The following is a 21572-nucleotide window of genomic DNA, read 5'->3' as shown; positions in this document are numbered from 1 at the left end:
TCCGGTTGACCGTCTGTCTGTCCGTCCGTCCGTGGAAGCTTTAACTTGAGTAAAAATTGAGATATCTCGATGAAACTTGGCATGTAGGTTCCGTAGTACAAAAAAGTTCGCCAATGCCACGCCTACAACCGCCATTAACCGAAAACATATAAAATGCCATAACTAAGGGCAAAATTAAGATGTAAAGCTGTAATTTGGTTTTTTTTTAAAGTGGCCGTGGTTCCGCCCTGTAACAAGTTTGTTTTACATATCTCCTAGACAATTTAAGCTACAACAACCAAATTTGCTGAGTACAAATATTATTAGTGTGAAATCGGAGGATAACACCGTTCACTCCCCATATAATGGTACTGTTAAAAACAACTAAAAACGCCATAAATTAATAACAAAATACCCCAGAGACATTAAATTTTACCACCGAGAGGTTCATGTTTTGAAAATTTGACTATGGGCGTGGCGACGCCCACTTTTTCGTAAAATCGCATATCTCGGAACCCGACCAACCGATTTCGACAAAATTTGGTGCGTGGCATTCTTTTTATATTCCTATCCCACGCCTACTTTCCATATAGCACAATTTTAAATTCCACCTGGTTCGTTCAGTTTCCAGTACACAAGAAGCAAATAATATAACAGGATAAAACTTTGCACGAATAATGCCTTTGGTGTGTGCCACCTTATGACCAAAAGTTGTGTAAATACAATAAAAACTGTTCAAGCCCCTAGGTACCGAGTCTTTAGACCCTGATACCTGTAGTTGACTTTTGATCAAAAAAGTAGGTCAGTTGTCGTATGTTATATTTGACTTTAATTAAGGGTAATCTTTATCTTATAATGGGATATCTGTATGTCAAAAATTAGTTGCTCTTAATATCAGGATTTTCGAACATCCGGCTGACTTTACTGTATATGATTGGGGTTTAACCTTAAAGTATTTCACTGGATTTGATTCATGCAAGTTACAAAAGTATAAAATGTTCGGTTGCACCCGAACTTGGCCCTTGTTTACTTGTTAATACTAAGCCCGATAATTTAACGCTTTCAATGGAAATTTTCAGCAAACCACAATTTTAAAACGGAAAATACCTTAAAACCGGTACTTAATTTATAATTATTCTGAGTTATTCACATCTCTTATTGAAATTTCAAAATTGAAAGCGGACATAGTAGGTTGATGAGCTGGCAATCCAACCAATTAGATGACGTATGTACATGGTTTTTATATTCTTACTAAAATGTGTATGTAAGCACATTTTTTACTACACTAAACTGAACGCTGGCGTTTCTTTATTTTGCAGGGTACTACTCGTATAGTCTCGGTGCAACGGTGTTAACGTTTTTTTCTTGTTTTCGATTCACTTTTATTACAAAATTTATTTTACACTTAATAATATCAGAACTAAACAAGTAAGAAAGGGCTAAGTTCGGGTGTAACCGAACATTTTGTACTCTTGCAACTTGCAGGAATCAGAGGCATAGAAATACATTACGATGTAAAACATCAACCAGAGGATCGGAATCTAAGCAATTTTATATATTTTAAATATACCTACACCATATATAAGTTATACACTGACCTACATATGTATATATTCGAATAACGTTTTTACAAAAACCAATCATTATACGTAGTCATTATACAAAATTAGCCGGATGTTGAAGTTGTCGCCAAATTGTATTAATGTTAGGCATAGTGATATACTATCATGAGTCAAATACGTTCTGAAATTTTCATTGAGATACCTCAAATATTGACCGATATATCCAGCATAAAGTCACCAGGAAGGGAAGTATTGACCCGATTCCACCCATTTCATATTCTGTCTGAATTACTATTGCATATTTCACACATTGGTCGATATTTTCGGTCAAAAGCCAACTATAGGTACTATGGTCCACATTTTCGGGACCTAAGGTCTTGAACAGTTTTGGTTGGATTTGAAGAATTTTTTGTCATAAAGTGGCATGCACTAAAGACATTATTCGTGCAAAGCTTAATTCCATTATATCAATTGCTTCTTGATTTGCGTACTGGAAAATAAAAGAATGGGAAGTAGGCGTGATTATTGTCCGATTTCACTCATTTTCACAGCGTGACATAGGAATAGAAAAAATCCAAAATCCGTTCGTTCCAAATTTAATCAAAATCGGTCGGGTCCCGAGATATGGGATTTCACCACAAAGTGGGCGGTACCACGCCCATTGTCTAGTTTTTACCCTGGTCCCTATAAAGCTATAATTCTTGTCAAATCATCCCACCGGCAAATTTTTACGTTTCTGGCGCATTTAGTTATCGATTTATCGCGCTTTTAGTAGTTTTTAACAGTACCGTTATATATTATTTGGAGTAAGCGAGGTTTTCATCCGACGTCATTCATTTTGATAATATCAGTAGCAGTTCTTGTAGTATTCGTACTGCGAAAATTTGGTAGTTGTAGCTTTATTGGTTTAAGAGATATGCACATTAAACATATTAGAGGGCGGGTTCGATTATCTTTGCATTAGATATATGGAGACTAGGGGAAGTATTGATCCGATTGAACCTATTTTTGACATACAGAAATACTATTATCAGAGAAGTACTATCCCTGAATTTCAGTTATATATCTCAGACATTAACTGATATTTTCTAGCAAAAATCAACTATAGGTACCGGGGTCTAAGTATTCGGAACATAGGGGCGTGAAAATTTTTGTTGGATTTGAACAATTTTTAGTCATAAATTTAATCCCGATATATTGATTGAGGAGGAAATTAAAATTGTGCAATATGGGAAGTAAGCGTGGTTATGGTCCGATTTCATCCATTTTCCCAAACTGGGATAGGAATATAAAAAGAATGCCACGTATCGTCGTACCGCATTCGGCTGATTTAGCTCCGTGTGTCTTTTAGCTCTTCAGCAAACTCAAACGACCGTTCCTTGGAATTGACTGAATTGAATTGCGGAAATTGGCTTTAACAACTGTTTTGACGATTGGAAAAAACGTAGCCCGCGTTAATTCAAAATTCTCTATACTTTTTGTACAAACCTCGTATATAAGGCACATATGTAAATGTAAGTAGATGACTGCATAAGTTTACATTATTTAGGCACTTCTTTCTATATAAGTATCTGTCACTTCTTCTGTTTGGAGTCAGCAACAGCAGCTTTCTCAGCATTATTAACGCCGTTGGACACTTCATGTGACATACTCTTCTTTTTATACCCTGAACAGGGTATATTAAGTTTGTCACGAAGTTTGTAACACCTAGAAGGAAGGGTCGGAGATCCTATAAAGTATATATAAAAATGATCAGTATGTCGAGCTGAGTCCATTTAGCCATGTCCGTTTGTCTGTCCGTATATCTGTATATATACGGACTCTGTATATATACTCTGTATATATACGGACTAGTCCCTCAGTTTTTAAATATCGTTTTGAAATTTTGCAAACGTCGTTTTCTCTTCAAGAAGCTGCTCATTTGTCGGAACTGCCGCTTATCGGACCACTATAACATATAGCTGCCATACAAACTGAACGATCGGAATCAAGTTCTTGTATGGAAAACTTTCAGATTTGACAAGATATATTCACGAAATTTGGTATAGATAATTTCCGGAGCCAACAATGTAATCTCCGATGAAATTGTTTAGATCGGTTAACTATAGCATATAGCTGCCATACAAACTGAACAATCGGAATCAAATTCATGTATGGAAAACTCTCACATCAGACGTGGTATCTTCACGAAATTAGAGATGGATTACTGCTTAAGGTAATAATATAATCTCCGAAAAAAATTTTCAGATCGGATTACTATAGCATATAGCTTCCATACAAACTGAACACATAATTACTAACAGAAATGAACCTGTGAAGGATATTTAGCTTCGGTGCAACTGATGTTAACGTTTTTTCTTGTTTTTGCTATTTTCCCCACTTTATATTTCAATTTATTAGGGCTGAGCATAAAAGCAATTTGTTTATAGTTTTGGATGTATGCTTTGCATGTTAAATATATAAAAATGAATATAAATACGACTATGTTTATAAATTGAATGAGCGAGTGCTGTCGACTCAATTTGCTCAAAGCGGGTTCTTTCTCTAACATTTTTTATGCGCTATTTTTTCTGCTTGCTGTTTAGTGGCCGTTAAATAAAAAGTCACGTTGTTGTGTAAACACATACAACTCGTGTGCGTGCAAATGTCACATTCAACTCATACAATACACAGTACGTATAGAATAGAGGCGTGAGTGCAGATAACAGCACCGCAATTGACACGTTCACATATGTATGTACATGCTTACATATTAGCAGCAGTCACAACAAGCTGCAGTGAGTCAACAGTTGACGCCTTTTCGGAGGTGCTGCAGTTACTTCGGCTGCTGCTGTCAGTCTTGCTTTTGCTTGCTGTTTATTTTTAATTATTGGCTGAAAGTGCGGCAAATGCATTTGCCGATAAAAACCAAATAAAAAGGGCGTTGTGAAGTTCATTGCACGCACGACATGTGAGTTTTGTTGGCACTCACACGCCATTTATGTCTGCATTATTTTAGCTCTTACTTTAAATGGGTAATTTGTTTGCTGTGGTTATTTGCAGGTGCAATATTTATGTGCCGTATGCGCTCACATTGGCAATTAAATGCTTTAACGGCTACGCGACAGAAGCAACAACAAGAACAGTGGATTTATTCTTGCTCGCTGACGTTGCAGCTCTGGAGGTGTTACACAAAGTATTGTGTTCAAGAAAGCAATGGATTGTGACCATTCTTATTGTGGCTGTGTTGCACTTCTAGCGAGTTATATTTATGTCTCTTATAAACAAATATGCCTGTAAATTTAACCAAGTCTAGTATATGCATATGATAATTCATTATCTCTACTGTGCTCGGCAATTCTTGTTATTCTTTTATGCACATCTACCATTTACCCCAAGACACCATAAGTGAATACCAACCAGAAGTCAATTAATTTGTTTACATTCACATTACTTAGCGGCTTTATGTACATATTTACAAATATTTGCAATGTTTTTATTAACATCATTCATTTCGAAAATTTAGTTTACATTTAGTTGTCAGTTTGGTATTGATCTTTGGTTTGTGGTTGTTTAATTTTTTGGCTTATGTCTCTTCCGTGGGTATTAAAAGCAATTTGTGTTAAAACAATAACAATACAAGTAATGATCGTGTCAAATTCAACATTCTTAAAATAGTCAAGGTTAATAGACTAATTTCGTAAAAATTTATCAAAGTGACATATGGTCGCTTTTAATTTGGTGCGAATCATCTAATTAATAAATTTGGGATTAAATATTATCTAGTAATTTTATTGCAAAATCTTTAATTTCGATTATTATTTTTCTAATGAAATAAAGATGAAAATCAAATAAAATTTAAAAAGACTAGAAGAGTGAAAGGACTTTGACAAAACTGTTAAACACTATTTTAAGACACTTTTTATTATTTATATAAATGCAAATTGTTTATTTAGTGAAATATGAAAAACCTTATAACTTTTTTAAATAGGTTCAATTTTATACGAAAGCAAATAGAAGTACTCAATATTCACTGCGACAAAACAAATGGGAATAGTGGCAATTTTTCGCAATGAGGTTCGAAAATCTCGTTATTTTCTGACGATTTTGAATTCTCTATGTAATTTGTACAACGACATAAAAAATCGGCATCATTTTAGTTCAACCAATTGCCGTTACATAAAAAGTTCTGACGCGATTAAATACAACTTTTTTCGAAAAATTTATAACAAAAAGTGGCCATGGCTGGCAACAAACATTCAATTTATTAAAAGAAATTATTATTAAAGAATGGATTGTCACAAAAAGACATTTGTAACAAATTTTATGTCAATAAGTCAAAAGTGAGCTTTATTATAAGGATATTTAGGGACAGTGGAGCTGTAAAAACTCACCATCGTGTAGGACGACTCAAAGCTTCAACACGATATGACGATTCAAAAACACTTGTACTTAGAGAACTAAGCAAGCTTCCAGATAAGTCGGCAGTGAGCGCGGTTAAAGCATTCAATTTGGAAGTTAGCAACCATACTGTGCAAAGAAGAGCGTGTGCAGGTGGGCTAACAAGTTATGGGGCAGTGAAAAAGCCTTTTATATCAAGAAAAAAAATCGACTAAATCGATAACAATTTGCTCGGGAACACAACAATTGCTCAGTCAAACAATGGAAAACAGTATTTTCCTCAAATGAATCAAAATTAATTTGAGTTCGACCAAAAAATAAAAAGTTAGATGCCCGATAGTGCCAAGGTTCGGTTAAGCATAGCCTCTTTATCGAATAAATGTCATTATGCATCGATTCATATACAATGATATCCTTGCGAACATGATACTTCCCCATGCCGAGAGTAATATGTCACTTTCATGGTCGTTTTAACACGACAATGACCCAAAACATGCGTCGAAACTAGTGGCAAATTGGGTCGTAGTTTCAAATATTAATGCCCTAAAGTTGGTAAGTTAATCGCCGGATCTCAATCCTATTGAGAATCTTTGGGAGTTAATAAATATAAGAATAGACTGAAAAGATTCACCAGATCAAATTGTTCAAAGCTGCAAAACAAGCAGGGTCAAGCATGCCACAAGAAGTTATTAACAATCTTTTAGCTTCTGTGCCAAATAGATGCACTAAAGGAATTAAAAATGATGGTAGTATTACAAGATTAATAAAATATATAATACCAATATGTTTTGTCGCATTGAATTTGAATATTTTAATTTTTGCATGGAGTGAAATAATTTTAAGGTTTTGTATGTTTTCATAAACTGAATAGGTATTCTTCAAATTTGCGTGATTTGTTTATATTAATTTTATTTATTATTTTAATAAAATAATAATTGCGAGAATAATAAATATGTTTTGTCTGACACGGTAATTGAAATACATTTTTTTTTAAATTTTTTTAATTTATTAACTATACATTTGGGATTAAAATTTTTGTTTCTTATTTTTCAAGTCTGTATTTGTAATAAGAAATTTGAAAATTTGTTTTAATTAATCTTTTCGTATTAAAAAAAATATTATTTAATGCCAATTAAACGCTGTTTTCAGTATAATATTTACAACTGACTTCATAATATATTTCAAAAGTGCATGTATAGGGAAATCATATACATAGAATTCCATAAAGTGGTTTGTGTTAATTATTTTGCAACACGTTTTTTAATGTAAAATCATTTTTTTTTACATGTAGGAATGCATGATTTTTACTACAGTTTTCTTGTTTGCAAAAATTTAGCACTTTAGACTTACAACTTTTATACCGATGATTAATTACATTAAAAGCTAATTTTGTGATAAGCACATGCCTTCATGTCACATATGTATGTGTGTAAGTAAGTCAACTCACATCGATCACGGAAACACAAATGACTACATGCAAGCACTACATATGTATGTATAAGTACGAGTTTGTGAACATGCATGTTGCACATACATACATACATACCATTTGTAAGCACACATATACATACAAATTATTAGCTTGCACTGAACTTCCGTCAAACGTGCTAATAAGTCTGTAATGATGCTGAGCTCTGCTCAATCATTTATCGAGCTTAGATTAAACGTTTGTATGTATATATGTGTTTTGGGCGTATGAATATGCACTTGTGTAAGTGCACTGTCAATGCTAAATTGTGTAAATTAATAAAAAATACCTAGACATAAAAATATTTATTTACATACATAAGAGATAGTATGTTAAAATAATGTTAACATGACATGGTTAAAAGCGCAAAATGTCAATCGTATCGATGCCACTATCGGATTGGTTTGTGCCATATGCACTTTTACAGTTCTACGAATTTTGAAAATCACTGTTATTTGCTAGGGGATTCGGCGGGCTACTACGATAAATAGAGACACCGTTACCACGACAGTCGGATATAAGTATTCGGAACGAACTTGGATTTTTATGCGTCCAAGCACTGTCAACTCGGCAACATTCCTCGAAATTACTTCAGGAATGTTTTTTGTCGCTGCAAGAACAACAACAACAACAGTGGAGACACTTATACCTGGATTTAAACCGTTTTGGAGCATACAATGAGAAGCTTTATTCTTTTTGTATAATAAAAATATAATCGAACTTTATACTCTTTTTCGATATTGGTCGGCAACTAAAATCGACCCAGGGCTTGATGTAGATTCAGACTTTACCGACTGTATCAACATACATACATATGTACATATATGCTATAATATTCGTCAGGCTACCACTATTTGCGTGTAAATCTTGATGTTAAAGAGAGTGTTCTTTTAGTTAAAACGTTATTCGAACTTCTTATATAGTTCATGAAAAGTGTCTCGAAATCAGAATCAAATCCGAAAGTCTTAATAGACTTTTATTATTTTTATTCCATAAAGACTGTAATTAAATTTAAATATATAAATGAACTGTTCGATTATTGCAATAAGCGACATTTTTTGATAAAACGCTTTGAGTGGATATTTTCAAACCATGTAAAGACATCTAAAAGTCATAAATATGCCTAAAAGATAAACTATGGTCATCAGAGAGATAGCACAGTATCTTAAAATCTTATGAATCGGCTCAATCAATTTGGTTAGTTTTTTGGGTACAAAGCGTATCATTGCTAGATTCGGAATCTATGTACATATGTATTGAAAATTAATAAAACTCTTGAAGGCGACAATTGGGTTTTGTATTAAAATAAGTGAAAATGTAGTTTATTCGTCGGCTCGGGTCAAACTTAATCACATGGTAATTTAAAATGAATATATCAATGTTTGAAGAGTCTTTAACCAACATTACACACATATTCGTTACTGAAAGTGAACCCTATTGTGTATTTGCATTTTATAATATATTATCATAATTGTCATATGTACAAGTATAATGCACTGTTTGTATATCCAATTAATTTAATATGTTTTTTTTCAGTTAAAGTCACTGGAACTCGTCAAATATTGCGCGGTGTCAGCGGCAGCTTCCGCAATGGTCAATTGTCGGCAATTATGGGTCCTTCCGGTGCGGGCAAGAGTAGCTTACTCAATGCTTTATCTGGTTTGCGGTAAGTGGCTACATGCATACATAATTATGTATACATACAAGTATATATATATGGTACACATAGATGTATTTATACATTGTATAGAATTTCAACTTTTCAAGCATTACTGCTTTTGACAATTTTATGACACCAATAGGGAAGAGGAAAATATAGCAAACCAATAGCAACAATAAAGAAGATGATAGCATTATTACTGCAAATATTTGTTGAAAGTCAAGGTCAATATAAAGCATATAGTGTTGAGCGCAAAAAAATTTGCAAAGTCATGTCTAACAAGAAACTACAGCATAAAAAGAAATCGAAGTGCCTTGTTTCGCTTAATTGATGAGTTTTTTTTTAGCAGATATTGGAATTTAAGTTTGATTAATGGCTACAGAATAGCTTTCGAACTCGTATTTCTTCGCTTATGCACAAAAATGTTCTTCTATATGCGGAACAATATGCGAAAAAACGCAAACACATGTCTCTAAAACTTCCGTGATTTGAAACTTTTTGTTAACAACTGTGAATATTTGAATGTTGTTATATAGGAAAGCATAAGTGTTTTTTATATTATTCGCCAAAGATTTCTTAATACAACTAGTTCTAGATACTTATTTTTTTGTTTTCTTCATTAAAAATATTTGAGTCTAGCTCACAAATTTCGCATAAAAATATAAATTTGATTTTAAATAAAGTGTTAGGGAACCATGAAGTTTTCCAGAAAGAGACATTAGAGATTAACTTAACGCTTAACGGTAGTTTGACGATAGATATTTCGCTAGTGAAGAAGTTATGAAGTTGAATATAATGAAAGAATATTGTAGATAATGGCTAAGTGCAAAGAAGGAAATGGGGATCCACCTTTTTTTTTTTAACTTATTCCACTCAATTTCTCCCCGGCGTGGGGTCTCGCCTCGCGTTTTTGGAAACAACAAGTCTCACAGGCCAAACTCTGTGGAGTATACGGTAGATTGACATAGCTTTATACGACCGGTTAGTAGTGGCGCCTGCAATGGGGTGAGTCCGTGTATTGTCATGGTGGAAGATCACTTCTTTCTTGGTCAAAATGGCACCGTTTATTCGGTAATTCCACATCGAATAGGCTCTAAAGTACAGCTGAGCGACCGTCTTCTGCTTTTCTCTGTTTTAAAACTTTATGAATCCCAAAACCATCTTTTCGGTTGATCTGACAGTTTTAGTTATTTCTGGAGCAGGATCATTGAGTGAAGTCAGCTATTTGAATACATGTTTCGTCGAAGGTCATAAAATGCTATAGAGCTTTCTAACTCAGTTTGCGCTCAAACAACATGAGTGACGCAACGCGACGAATGCAGTTTTTAAGAGTAGAGTTCCTACTGAAATTGTTCTTTTTCAATTCTTCCGCTTACGCGCCCGAGTTCTTATAAGAGCAAGAGAAAACTAGAAAAAACGTTAACTTCGGCTGCACCGAAGCTAATATACCCTTCACAGGTGCATTTCTGTTAGTAATTATGTGTTCAGTTTGTGTGGAAGCTATATGCTATAGTAGTCCGTTCTGAACAATTTCTATGGAGATTACATTGTTGCCCTAGCATATAAGCTGTATCAACTTTTGTGAAGATACATGGTCAAATGCAAAAGTTTTCCTTACAAGAACTTGATTCCGATCGTTCAGTTTGTATGGCAGCTATATGTTACAGTGGTCCGATATCTGCAGTTCCGCCAAATGAGCAACTTCTTGACGCGAAAATGACGTTTGCAAATTTTTAAAACGATATCTTAAAAACTGAGGGACTACTTCGTATATACAGACAGACAGACATGGCTAAATCGACTCAGCTCAACATACTGATAATTTATATAATATATATACTTTATGGGGCCTCCGATGCTTCCTTCTGGGTGGTACAAACTTCGAGACAAACTTAATATACCTTGTTCAGGGTATAATTATTAATTCGACTCAGCAAAAATGTTTACACTAGCCGTCTACTAGAATGCACTACAAGATAGTAAATCTTGTTTACGATTTTCCTTCTCCTTAATTATTCATTCAACACAACATATTGAAGATTATGGCAGAGAGGTTCTTCATAACGACTTTGAAACTACAATCTTATTTCAATTGACTAAAATATTGCTTCTTGCCATTCTACTTGCAGCACATCAGACGTTAAGGGTCACATTAAAATTGAGCGTAAAGGTTCTTGTTACATCACACAAGAGGACAATCATCAAACACTACTCTCAGTTGAAGAGCTAATGACACTCAGCTGCAACCTCAAATTGCCGCATTGCAAGCGCAAAGCAGAAATTATTACAGAAATACTTGGAAATCTTCACTTGAACCATCGGCGCAATGTCTACGCTGAAAAGTTGAGTGGCGGCGAGCGCAAACGGCTTTCAATTGCGCTCGAATTGGTGGCGAACCCAAAAATATTCTTCCTCGACGAACCTACCAGCGGTTTGGATGAGGTAACAGCAGCCCAATGCATACGCCTATTGAGTCAATTGGCGAAAGAGGGACGCACTATCGTCTGTACAATACACCAGCCGTCTGCGACGATTTTCAATTATTTTGATAGTATTTTTGTGCTGGCCAGCGGACAGTGCGTATACCAGGGTCAACCGGGTACGGTGATACCGTTTCTACGTCACGTGCATATTGAGTGCCCCAAATATTATAGTCCATCGGATTACAGTGAGTTCAGTTTTTAAAGGTTACGCAGCTTTATGACTCTACATTTTAATTTCTTCTTGTTCTTGTAGTTATTGAGTTGTGCGATGCGGATGAAGGCAAACTCATACCTGTGCTCAGCGAACTAACCGACAATGGAAAGCTGATATATGCGCCACAACATCATCAACAACAACAACCGTTGAATGGTTTAAATAATACAACAACATTGCCAATTTATCAAAATCCTTCGAAAGATTTCCAACAATCGGTGCGCACTTTCTTCGTGGAAGAACCCAAACGTAGCCGCTGGCAAAATTTTCTTTCGGCCGGCACGAATCTCTCCACAGATGGCACGCTTATTGGCGGTGTTACGGCATTTTACGAGCATATGAAGACCTTCACGAAGTTGCTGGACACCGAACACGAGGACACTTCGAGCCTCCATCAATTTTGTGTGCTCTTCAAAATGATGTTGGTGCGCATAATGCGCGAGCGTGTGGCCCTACTTATACAGTTCTTGCATCACGTGCTGACGGCGCTGTGCTTCGGTGAGTGGCGAGCTGCTTAAGTGTTTTTGTTGGAGCAGGCGTTATTAATTTGATTTGGTATGACATTTTTAGGCCTGATTTTTCTGAATCTCGGCAATCAGGGCTCACGCATGTTTGATCATTTGAAGTTCTGCATTGGTGTGATTATAATTATTGCATATACACAAGTTATGGTGCCGATATTGAGCTGTAAGTATGCCAAAGTACAGTGAACACGCGTTAACTGGAAGCTGAAATCTTATATTGAGGTTTGCAGTAAATGCATTGAAAGAGTATTTGAGTTATTATATGGACTAAATCTTTTTTGTTTGTAATACCAAAAATCTTAATTTAATATAATTTTCAAATATCTAATCCGAAATACTGGATTGAAATTAAAAATGTCTATAATTAAAGATAATTGTTTTTGAATTTAGATTTTTCGCTCTGACGTAGAAAATAAATTAGAACCTTGAACTAACAGTCATTATCTTTAACTTGGTCGGCGCACTTACTCTTTCACACGATTTATATCTTATCAAGTAATAGTTCTGATTTTGTGAAAAAAATTTAATTTTAAATTTTTAATTCCGAAATTTTAAATTAAAATTTTAAATAAAAAATGTCATTTAAAAATTTGTTATTTAAAAATTTACTATATTTATAGATTAGATTTTTGTTATTATCTGTCTCTTATACACATCTAGATGTGTATAAGAGACAGATATTTATAGATTAGATTTTAATCGAAATTTTATTTAAAAATTTGTTATTAAAAATATGTCTATATTTATAGTTTTCAATTTAGTTACACAAAATTTAATTACAAAAAATTATTTTTAATCTAGAATTTACTAAAAATAAGTTTTTTCCATTAACATATACAGATCCGATGGAAATAAAGATTGTTCGAAAGGAAACCTTCAATCGTTGGTACAAATTAACGCCCTATTATATGGCTTTGAACTTCTCACGCTTGCCGCTACAAGTAAATTATTAACGATATTCCTTACCAGAATAAAAAAATAATTTCTCTTTCTATACTTCGTAGATCGCTTTAAATATGATAATGCTAACGATAATTTATTGGATGAGTGGGTTGCCACCACAATTGTGGCGTTTTGGTCTATTTTCCAGTATTGGTTTGATGACGTCATTGATTGCAGAAGGCATGGGCTTGGCAATTGGCATGACATTTAGCATAACGGTAAGTAAAACAAGAAAAAATATTAACTTCGGTTGAAACCAAAATACCCTCACAGTTCTTTATATTATATTAACTTTAATAGGACAGCATTTAAGGCATCTACATATAGTGGGCCGATTTGAAAAATATAATTGGATATCATATAATTTTCTTCCAAATTTCGTGAAGGTACCTTGTGAAATAATAAGGTTTTCCATAAGACCGCTTGATCTTGACGCATCTTTTTGTATGGCAGATATAACCATACTAGTCCGATATCGACGGTTCCGACAAATGAGTAGTGTCTTGGAGTGAAAACGGCATATACAAAATTTCAAATCCAAATCTGAAAAACTGAGATTAGTACGCGTATATTCAGACAGAGAAACTGATATGGTTAAATCGACTCAGTTCGTCACGTTGATCACTTATTGGCCGACTTATGTACTTGTGGTATAGAGTCAATCGGCGGATCTAGATTCATTGTATCAGGCATATGAGGGCTATCAGACCGATTTTATTCATTTTTTAAATTAAATCTCAGGAAAATATGTTTCTTTAATTTCATAACGATATCCAAAAAATTCATCGATATTTTCTGTAAGCAGTTATAAGTAGCTTAGATATCTGGTAGCTAGAAATATTATAATACATTTCGCCCAATTTGAAACTGTATCATGTAGACGTCAATACAAGGTTATTTGATTGAAATTCGTCTAGTAATTGCTGAGATAGGATAGGTAGATTTCGCCTCGAAGTGGACGATGGCACAATTAAAAATGACTTTATCTTCACTTTTTTCAGAATGGCAGCGCTGTTGGTCCTTTGACGATTGCTCCGCTGATGGGTTTGGCGGTCTATGGTTTCGACTTTGCCGCACAAATTCCGTACGCTATGAATCTACTTATGAAATTCAGTTATATACGCGTAGCCGTGGTGGCGCTAATACTCACCGTTTTCGGTTTTGAACGCCCAGAACTAGAGTGTGATGAGATGTATTGCCATTTCGGTGATCCCAGAGTATTACTGAAGTTCTTAGACATTGAACAGTTATCGATGTGGTACCTCTTCTCGCTACTCACAATGCTTATGCTCTTTTACAGAGTGCTAATGTATTTGAGTTTGCGCAGACGCTGTGGTACATAAGTGATGGTATTGTCTTTAATTTTTAATTGTACATGTTCATATATGTGATTTGTAGTGATAGGTGGTAATGTTAATATTAATTAAAAATCGGGTGTGGAATTTGGAATTTGTATGCAAGTTCTGCTTAAGAAACGGTATGTTTGTGTATATAAAATTACTAGTAAGCAATTTTATGCTGTGATAAATATTTAATAAATTTAAGATATTTTGTAAACAGAAATATGACACTGGTTATTTGATAAATTGTAAATTTTAATGGCTTTTACGATCCAAAACAACAGAATTATTATTATGATATACTTAAACATATTCCATTTGTATATAAAAAAAAAGTATTTAAATAAAAATTGTAAGAAAAAAACATAATTTTTATGTAAAAAAATCTATTTAAACAAAATGTGTTTTTTTTACTAACCGTTTAAGGCGAAAAAATAATAAAAAAAAAATGTGTTTTTTATTTGATTTTTTTTTTGTACCAAATGTTTAAGAAAAAATATATAAAAAAAAATATGTGTTTCTAATTTCTTATACCAAACGTTTAAGAACAGAATTTTAAACAAAACGTGTTTTTTCTTTTGTTTTATTTAGAATGCATAGGGAAAAAATTACTTACAAATGTGTTAAATTTTTTTTAATGTATATGAAAAAATAGTGATAAAAAGGGGTGTTTTTTTTATTTTTATACCAAAAAGATAAAAAAGTTATAATTTTTTCTAAATTTATATTTATACTGTTTAAGGAACAAAATATTATAACAAAAAATATTGCGCTGCCTTCTTATAATAAAAGTTATTACTTCATTCAGGTCTGCAAATTATACATGTATGTACTATAATTATATATGTAATATAATTTTTTTTATTTAAATATACATATTTTTATTCCTTTAAAAAAATCACTAATTTTAAATATAAACATGCGGTTTAAAACCTTATATATATAAATATACATTATTTACGTGTACTCGCTACCTTCTCTTTCCGCTTTTTTACATGCTTCTTAACCTTCACTTTACGCTTTTCCGCCTTCGCCTCTTTAACGGCTTTTTTACGCGCTTTTTTACTATCAGGCGATTCATCGCGTGGCCGCGAAGAATTTACAAAGCTAGTGCCACCCTCAGCATCAGATTCGTCTTCCTCATCATCGTCCTCCTCACTTGAGTCAGTCGCGTCTTTAGTGGTTTTTGTGGCATTTAATATATTTTCTTTGTTATCATGTGAATTTTTCAGCGATTTGCCTTCGCTAACTTCAACCTTACGGAGTATATCTGGTTTATCTTGTACATTTAACTCTGCGTTTAAACCGGTAATTTTGCCATATATAAGATCTTGCTTTACACCTTTCTTTGCTTTATCGACATCGCGTTCAAAGTGACGCACCTAAGAAAGTTTTGTATTAATATACATATTTTAGGAATATCATAACATTTATTTACCTCATCTAAACGCTTGGGTATGTAAGTGTTTTGCCAAACTGCTTCATCGATTTTCTCTTGCGCAGTGATCGCCTCAAAATCGCGATCTTTAATTTTTTCTGATATACGCTCCAGACATGCTTCCATATTTTCCTCCGTTATCGACTGATCTGTTATGAAGTCAAACAACTCTTTCACAGTCATTGTCGCGACTGAACGCTTTCGGAAGAAATCGGATATGTTGGCACAATCTTTTCGCAAAAAGTCGAATGCATGGGGGTGATCGTGTTCTACAGACTGACTCACATCGATGATTATCAGCTGACCCTCTTGTAGCAATATATTGAATTCCGATAAATCTGCATGCACCAATTTGCATTTGTTATATATGCGCCACATAAGCACCACGCATTCACGATACAGCTCACGGGCTTTGGATGTGGTCAACTCAACATCTTTTAGTTTTGGTGAAGGCCAACCGTTCTTGCCACAGAATCTCATCACCAGCACATGGGAACGCAACAACAATGGCTCCGGCACAGGGACACCGGCATTATGCATACGTAAATAGTTGCGCATCTCCTTCTCTGCCCAGGTGCGCACCATTTTACGTGGATTATGACGGCAATAGCCGTGTCGGAAACGAAATTCACCTGATACATACTTGTCACGATCTTTAAATATCAATATTGACGTTTTATAAATTTTGATGGCATATTCATCGTCGTCCTTCGAAACAGCATGATAAACGTTTGCTTCTTTGCCAGTCGAAATGCAGCCATTGATCTCTTGTATAAAGCCACGATTTAACAATTTGAACAGTATCATACGTGTACGTGGATCCATTACTTGCTCGGCAGTAGCGCGATCGTGCTTATCACGTACACGCACACGCTCCGCCTCTTGACGTCGATCGAATGTGACCAGCCGATTGGCGGCTTGTGCACTCATATTTGCATTAGGATCATATTTCTCCACATTAATGCGTGCGGAGTAACGACGCAAAAGCTTTTCATTCGGCTGGTAGCTATTTAGGCGGTTGGACTGTGTGCTAGTGCTAGCATTTGTGTTGCCTGCGTGGTTTAGTGAAATTTGCGCAGTTTGCGCATTGTGCTTTTGGTAGCCTGTATAGGATTCCTCGTAGTCATATGCATCATCACTCTCCTCATTATAGTCGTAATCGTCTTCGTCAATTTCTTCGTTTGCGCCTTGTTCGTCTGGACTTGCATCATCTATTATATTCTTTAAATCGTCGTTTTCAAGTTCATCTTCTTCGATATCCTTGAACATGACATGTTTTACTGTCAAATTTTTAAAGTTATTTACCAAGTTATTCTAGAAGAGAAAAATTTACATTAACAAAAACCATTTTTCTTATTATTTTATCAATTTGTAGCGATTGTGCTGTTTCCAATTGGTTAGTTTGCAGCTTTTTCACGTTAAGCACCTTATATGGTATTTCCTCATCCTCGTCAGCGTCACTAAACTGATGCGAGTCTATTTCGGTCATGATTCAATTATAACTCACTTTTTGTTAACGCATATAAAAATTTTTAACACAATTTTTAAAATAACTAAATTAACAACGAAATCCACACGTGCTGATGTTTGGCATGCGTAAATTTTTATTTGCTTATGCTGCTTCTTATGTAGCCACTAAACAACAGTTCACAATTAGTTTATTGTGAAATATGGAATTTAAAATAAGAGGACGAAAAATTGTTAATATTTCATTAGTTGTGAAATGAGGATTTTATACATGATATATGCTGATATTGAATTTATTAAAATTTGACAAAGTGGAACATAATATGTTTTATAAATAACTTGTGCTCAAAAAGTTGTTGAAATAATTATGGTTTCACTTCTATATATGATATGAATAGGAAAGTAGCAATATTAATGATACGATAGAGGTATTCTCTTGCTCTTGCAAAACCCTTGCAGCCTGCAAGAATTGCAGATTTTTCCGCCTAATGCAACGGCACAGCAACAAACACCCGCAGAAAAATATTTGCAAGGGCTGTAAAATATGTCAATCCAAAACCAAAACTATACTCATTCTAGATGCAGACGTTGTTATTTGCAAAATGGTAGGCCAACCGGAAACGTAAGTTGAGTTGCCGTGGAATCAGAACTATTGAAAGAGTGTGGAAAAGACAAGAGAGCAAGTGAAAGAAAGAAAGGTGAGAGTTCGCTGCCTTCAGTTTTATTGATCGACCGGGTATAGAGTACATATTTCTATCTTTGTTTGTCCAAACGATATATCATAATATTCTTCTGAAGTGATATATAAATATAGAAAATGTCCGAAAAATCCGCCAATTCCGCAAATATTTGCCAAACTGGCAGCACTACTATGATGTTTAGTTACCCATTTTGTTTTGAATTATATTTCTTTATTTCACCAATCATCAATATTCGCATTTGTTTACATTGCATAGTCAAAACAAAAGGTATGTTGACAGTCAACAGCTGATAAAAGCACGCCGTGCCAAAACAAATCACAATAGTGCTCAAGCAATGTAAATTTGATAATATATGTCTGCAATAATTTGTTTTGCTTATCATTGTTATTAAATAAAATTATTCCGATAATATTACTCGTTACGAAAGGAGTAATACAAATGTTTGTGCTCGCTGAGTTGAAAGATACTATACGAATAGCGCCAGATCAATTTCACTTGAAATTGGTTGAAGCGATACGCGACGAAATTAACCGGAAGTTGGCTAACAAGGTGAGCAATGAGCAATATTGTAAACTATGATTGTCAATTAAACCCATTTACCCACTTAGGTTTTATTAAATCTTGGCCTCTGCATTGCGCTCAAAGATATAGTTTCGTTGAAAGACTCCATTATACTGCCCGGCGATGGCGCTTCACATACTGAAGTGCTGTTTCGCTACATTGTTTTCCGTCCCACCATTGGAAGCATACTCACTGGTAAAATACGTAGCTGCAGTCGAGAAGGTGTACACGTGACGTTGGGTTTCTTCGACGACATACTGATACCGCCGTCAGCATTACAACATCCCTCTCGCTTTGAAGAAGCTGAACAAGCTTGGGTGTGGGAATATCCGCTGGAAGATGGTGCAAAACATGATTTGTTCATGGATATTGGTGAACCTATCAAATTTCGTGTGTCACGTGAAATTTTCGAAGAGAGCTCACCCATTGGACCACCTAAAACAGATGCACAGCAAGCAAGCACATCCGCAGCGGCATCGGCGGCGGCGGCGTCATCACAACAAACTGAAGTCAAAACACCTTATAGAATTGTAGTAGGTTGCAATGCATGACAAGAAATCTCCAAACTATATTTAATTATTTAATTAATTTGTAGGCTGCCATTAATGAATCTGGTCTAGGAGTGTTGTCGTGGTGGGATCAGCAAAATCAGGGCGCAGAGGAAGGTGACGAAAATGAAGATGAGGATAATGTAGAATATGAAAATGACGAAGATGGCGAAGGTGCCTATGAGGAATGAAATAAATGTTTTTATACACAAGAAAGAGTAATTTTTTTTTTTTTTTAATTTTTGAGCGGTGTTAAGAAAGTGACTTTTTCTCCATATGGAGAAATATTAATGTGATCTAAAAACAAAACAAGCTAAAAAGTACTAAGGTCGGGTGCAACCGACCGTTTTATACTTTTGCAAATTGCAATAATGAAAGCCAGATGTAAAGGTTTAAGGTGTAAAACGTCAATAAGAGAACCGAAATATAAACAAGTTTATTTGAACATAAATAATATATGTATACAGCTCATACACTGACAGACACATAAGGTTTGTTAGAAAAACGAAAAACATTACCAGCAGTAAAAGGAGTTACATGCCACATACTAAAAAACAATCGGATGTTCGAAAATACTGACATTTTTTATATTAGGTAAGGCTTTAGGTACAAAGATGCACGGTTCGGTCGAATATTATCTAATAATGACATAACATGACAGCTTGACACGTCTTACGTATGATCTGTCAAAAAAGGTTATTGAAACATATTTATGAAATCCCCGGCTTTGATCCTTACAAGTTGCAAGATTATCAAATGTTCGGTAACGCTGGAACTTTGCCACTCATTACTTTTTATGGATAGATTGAACCAAAATATTAAAAATAATTTTCTTTTGATCGGTTTTTTGTAGTGAACCCATAACCCAATCCGTTCCTCTAAATGAAAACAATATTTTACTACGGTGATTTTTCATTTTGAAATATATTATTTTCAAATTCGCATATCATTTATGGTCTTTGCATGCTTTTACTTAAGTTGAGACAATATTTATCATAGCTGCTTACTAATATTCTTTTTTTGTTTGCTTTTTTAGTACTTAATTTAAAAACAGCGTATTCTTTCAAAATTTTGTATACATATAATATGTACTTATTTAATTAATATAATTTTTGTTTGTTGAAGGGCGTTTTAATTACATATTTTTCCGTTTTCAACACTTGTATATTGTATACGACATAATATCTTCATAATTTAAAATTTTTGAATATTTTTTTCATTTCACTTAATAATATTTTCTTGTATTTTTTTACACAACTAATTTTTTAACGCTACATTTGCAATTATGCTGTCTGCTCACATCAATGTAAATACATAACACATACATAAATATTTTATAAATAAATTTATTCAAAGTATGTTTAAGTTATTAAATTATATTTAGCTTAAAAAGGTTTGCACTTTTATGTGTATTGCACAAATTAGTTTAGAAAATCAGTAATAACGCCTCACGCTTAATTTAGTTTAATAGAATTTTTTCATAGTATTTTGTATATATATTTCTATTCTTTAATAATGTGTGCCCATTCTAGACTATAAAGTTATTATTTATGTTACAATTTAGTTTTGTTTAGCCTAACAGTTATTTTGTTTAATATCATTTGCCAAATTTAATTTTTTATTTTTTAAACTACATGCATGATTCAGTGACTACGATGTTTTTGTTTGTAGATTAGTACATTAATTTTCCAATTATCCTTGTTATGTATTATTTTTGCACATTATCCCTTAAGTTGCAATATTTGTTAAATTTTACTTCTTGTTTCACTAGTTATGCATATATTTCCAGCTCCATCATACATTCTTCAAAATTTTGCCACCATTTTTAGTTCTTTTTATCACGATTTTGCCTTTTATTATCAGTGTTTTAATTTTTATCTTCTGAGCTTTGGTGCATCTCAAAAACTGGCTTATTTAGAGTATCGCTCTGATTTTTTATTTTCTTAGCTCCGTTTCTCTTCATTCTCTATTTATTTTAGAGTTTTGCTCGATTTCTCTTTATTGTTTGTGATCTGTTCCTTATTTATTAACATATGTTTTTTGAAAATAATTTGGTCACTGTGTTTATATACATGCCTTCCCAAATTTGGTTAAATTTCTCATAATTTTGCCAGATTTCTGTATATTTCCTTAGTTGTTGATGTTGTAGCAGCATAAAAATTCCTGAAATAATTTTGAGTGTTGCTACTGGGTTGTTGTTGCTTGGCCGGATGTATATTTGGTTCCGGTTACATAGATTTTGTTTCTGGGAACGCTCCTGTTTAGGGTAGTTTACTTTGTTTTGACATTGATATAATTTAATGTA

General features: G+C 33.9%; 3 protein-coding genes across 4 annotated transcripts in view; 2 read left to right on the top strand and 1 right to left on the bottom strand.

Moving 5' to 3' along the window:
• LOC108976428 (ATP-binding cassette sub-family G member 1) overlaps positions 1–14828 on the top strand; it is a 32648-nt gene extending 17820 nt beyond the window's left edge. Inside the window, exons 3-9 of one of the 2 annotated variants that reach the window (XM_018945523.1) lie at positions 8926–9055; positions 11179–11717; positions 11786–12244; positions 12317–12433; positions 13111–13211; positions 13275–13430; positions 14214–14828. In XM_018945523.1, the coding sequence (XP_018801068.1) occupies positions 8926–9055; positions 11179–11717; positions 11786–12244; positions 12317–12433; positions 13111–13211; positions 13275–13430; positions 14214–14555 (1844 nt within the window). In that variant the 3' untranslated portion in view covers positions 14556–14828. The remainder of the gene's footprint in view (positions 1–8925; positions 9056–11178; positions 11718–11785; positions 12245–12316; positions 12434–13110; positions 13212–13274; positions 13431–14213) is intronic. The other variant, XM_018945524.1, reaches the window with a different exon arrangement.
• A 609-nt stretch (positions 14829–15437) lies between these two features.
• On the bottom strand, positions 15438–17614 carry LOC108976400 (serine/threonine-protein kinase RIO1). Its single transcript, XM_018945466.1, has 3 exons — positions 17417–17614; positions 15991–17304; positions 15438–15934 (listed from the first exon to the last, which is right to left on the bottom strand). Exons 1-3 carry the CDS (start codon positions 17477–17479, stop codon positions 15506–15508), a joined length of 1806 nt encoding a protein of 601 aa, XP_018801011.1. The 5' UTR covers positions 17480–17614; the 3' UTR covers positions 15438–15505.
• An 858-nt stretch (positions 17615–18472) lies between these two features.
• Positions 18473–19483, top strand: LOC108976406 (DNA-directed RNA polymerase III subunit RPC8). Its single transcript, XM_018945474.1, has 3 exons — positions 18473–18707; positions 18767–19252; positions 19315–19483. The coding sequence occupies exons 1-3, from the start codon at positions 18597–18599 to the stop codon at positions 19456–19458; spliced, it is 741 nt and encodes a 246-aa protein (XP_018801019.1). The 5' UTR covers positions 18473–18596; the 3' UTR covers positions 19459–19483.
• The last annotated feature ends 2089 nt before the right edge of the window (positions 19484–21572 follow it).

This window comes from Bactrocera latifrons, unplaced genomic scaffold, assembly GCF_001853355.1.
Source record: "Bactrocera latifrons isolate USDA-ARS-PBARC rearing strain unplaced genomic scaffold, ASM185335v1 scaffold_76, whole genome shotgun sequence".
Lineage (NCBI taxonomy): Eukaryota > Metazoa > Arthropoda > Insecta > Diptera > Tephritidae > Bactrocera > Bactrocera latifrons.
This window is presented reverse-complemented; position numbering and strand designations above follow the sequence as displayed.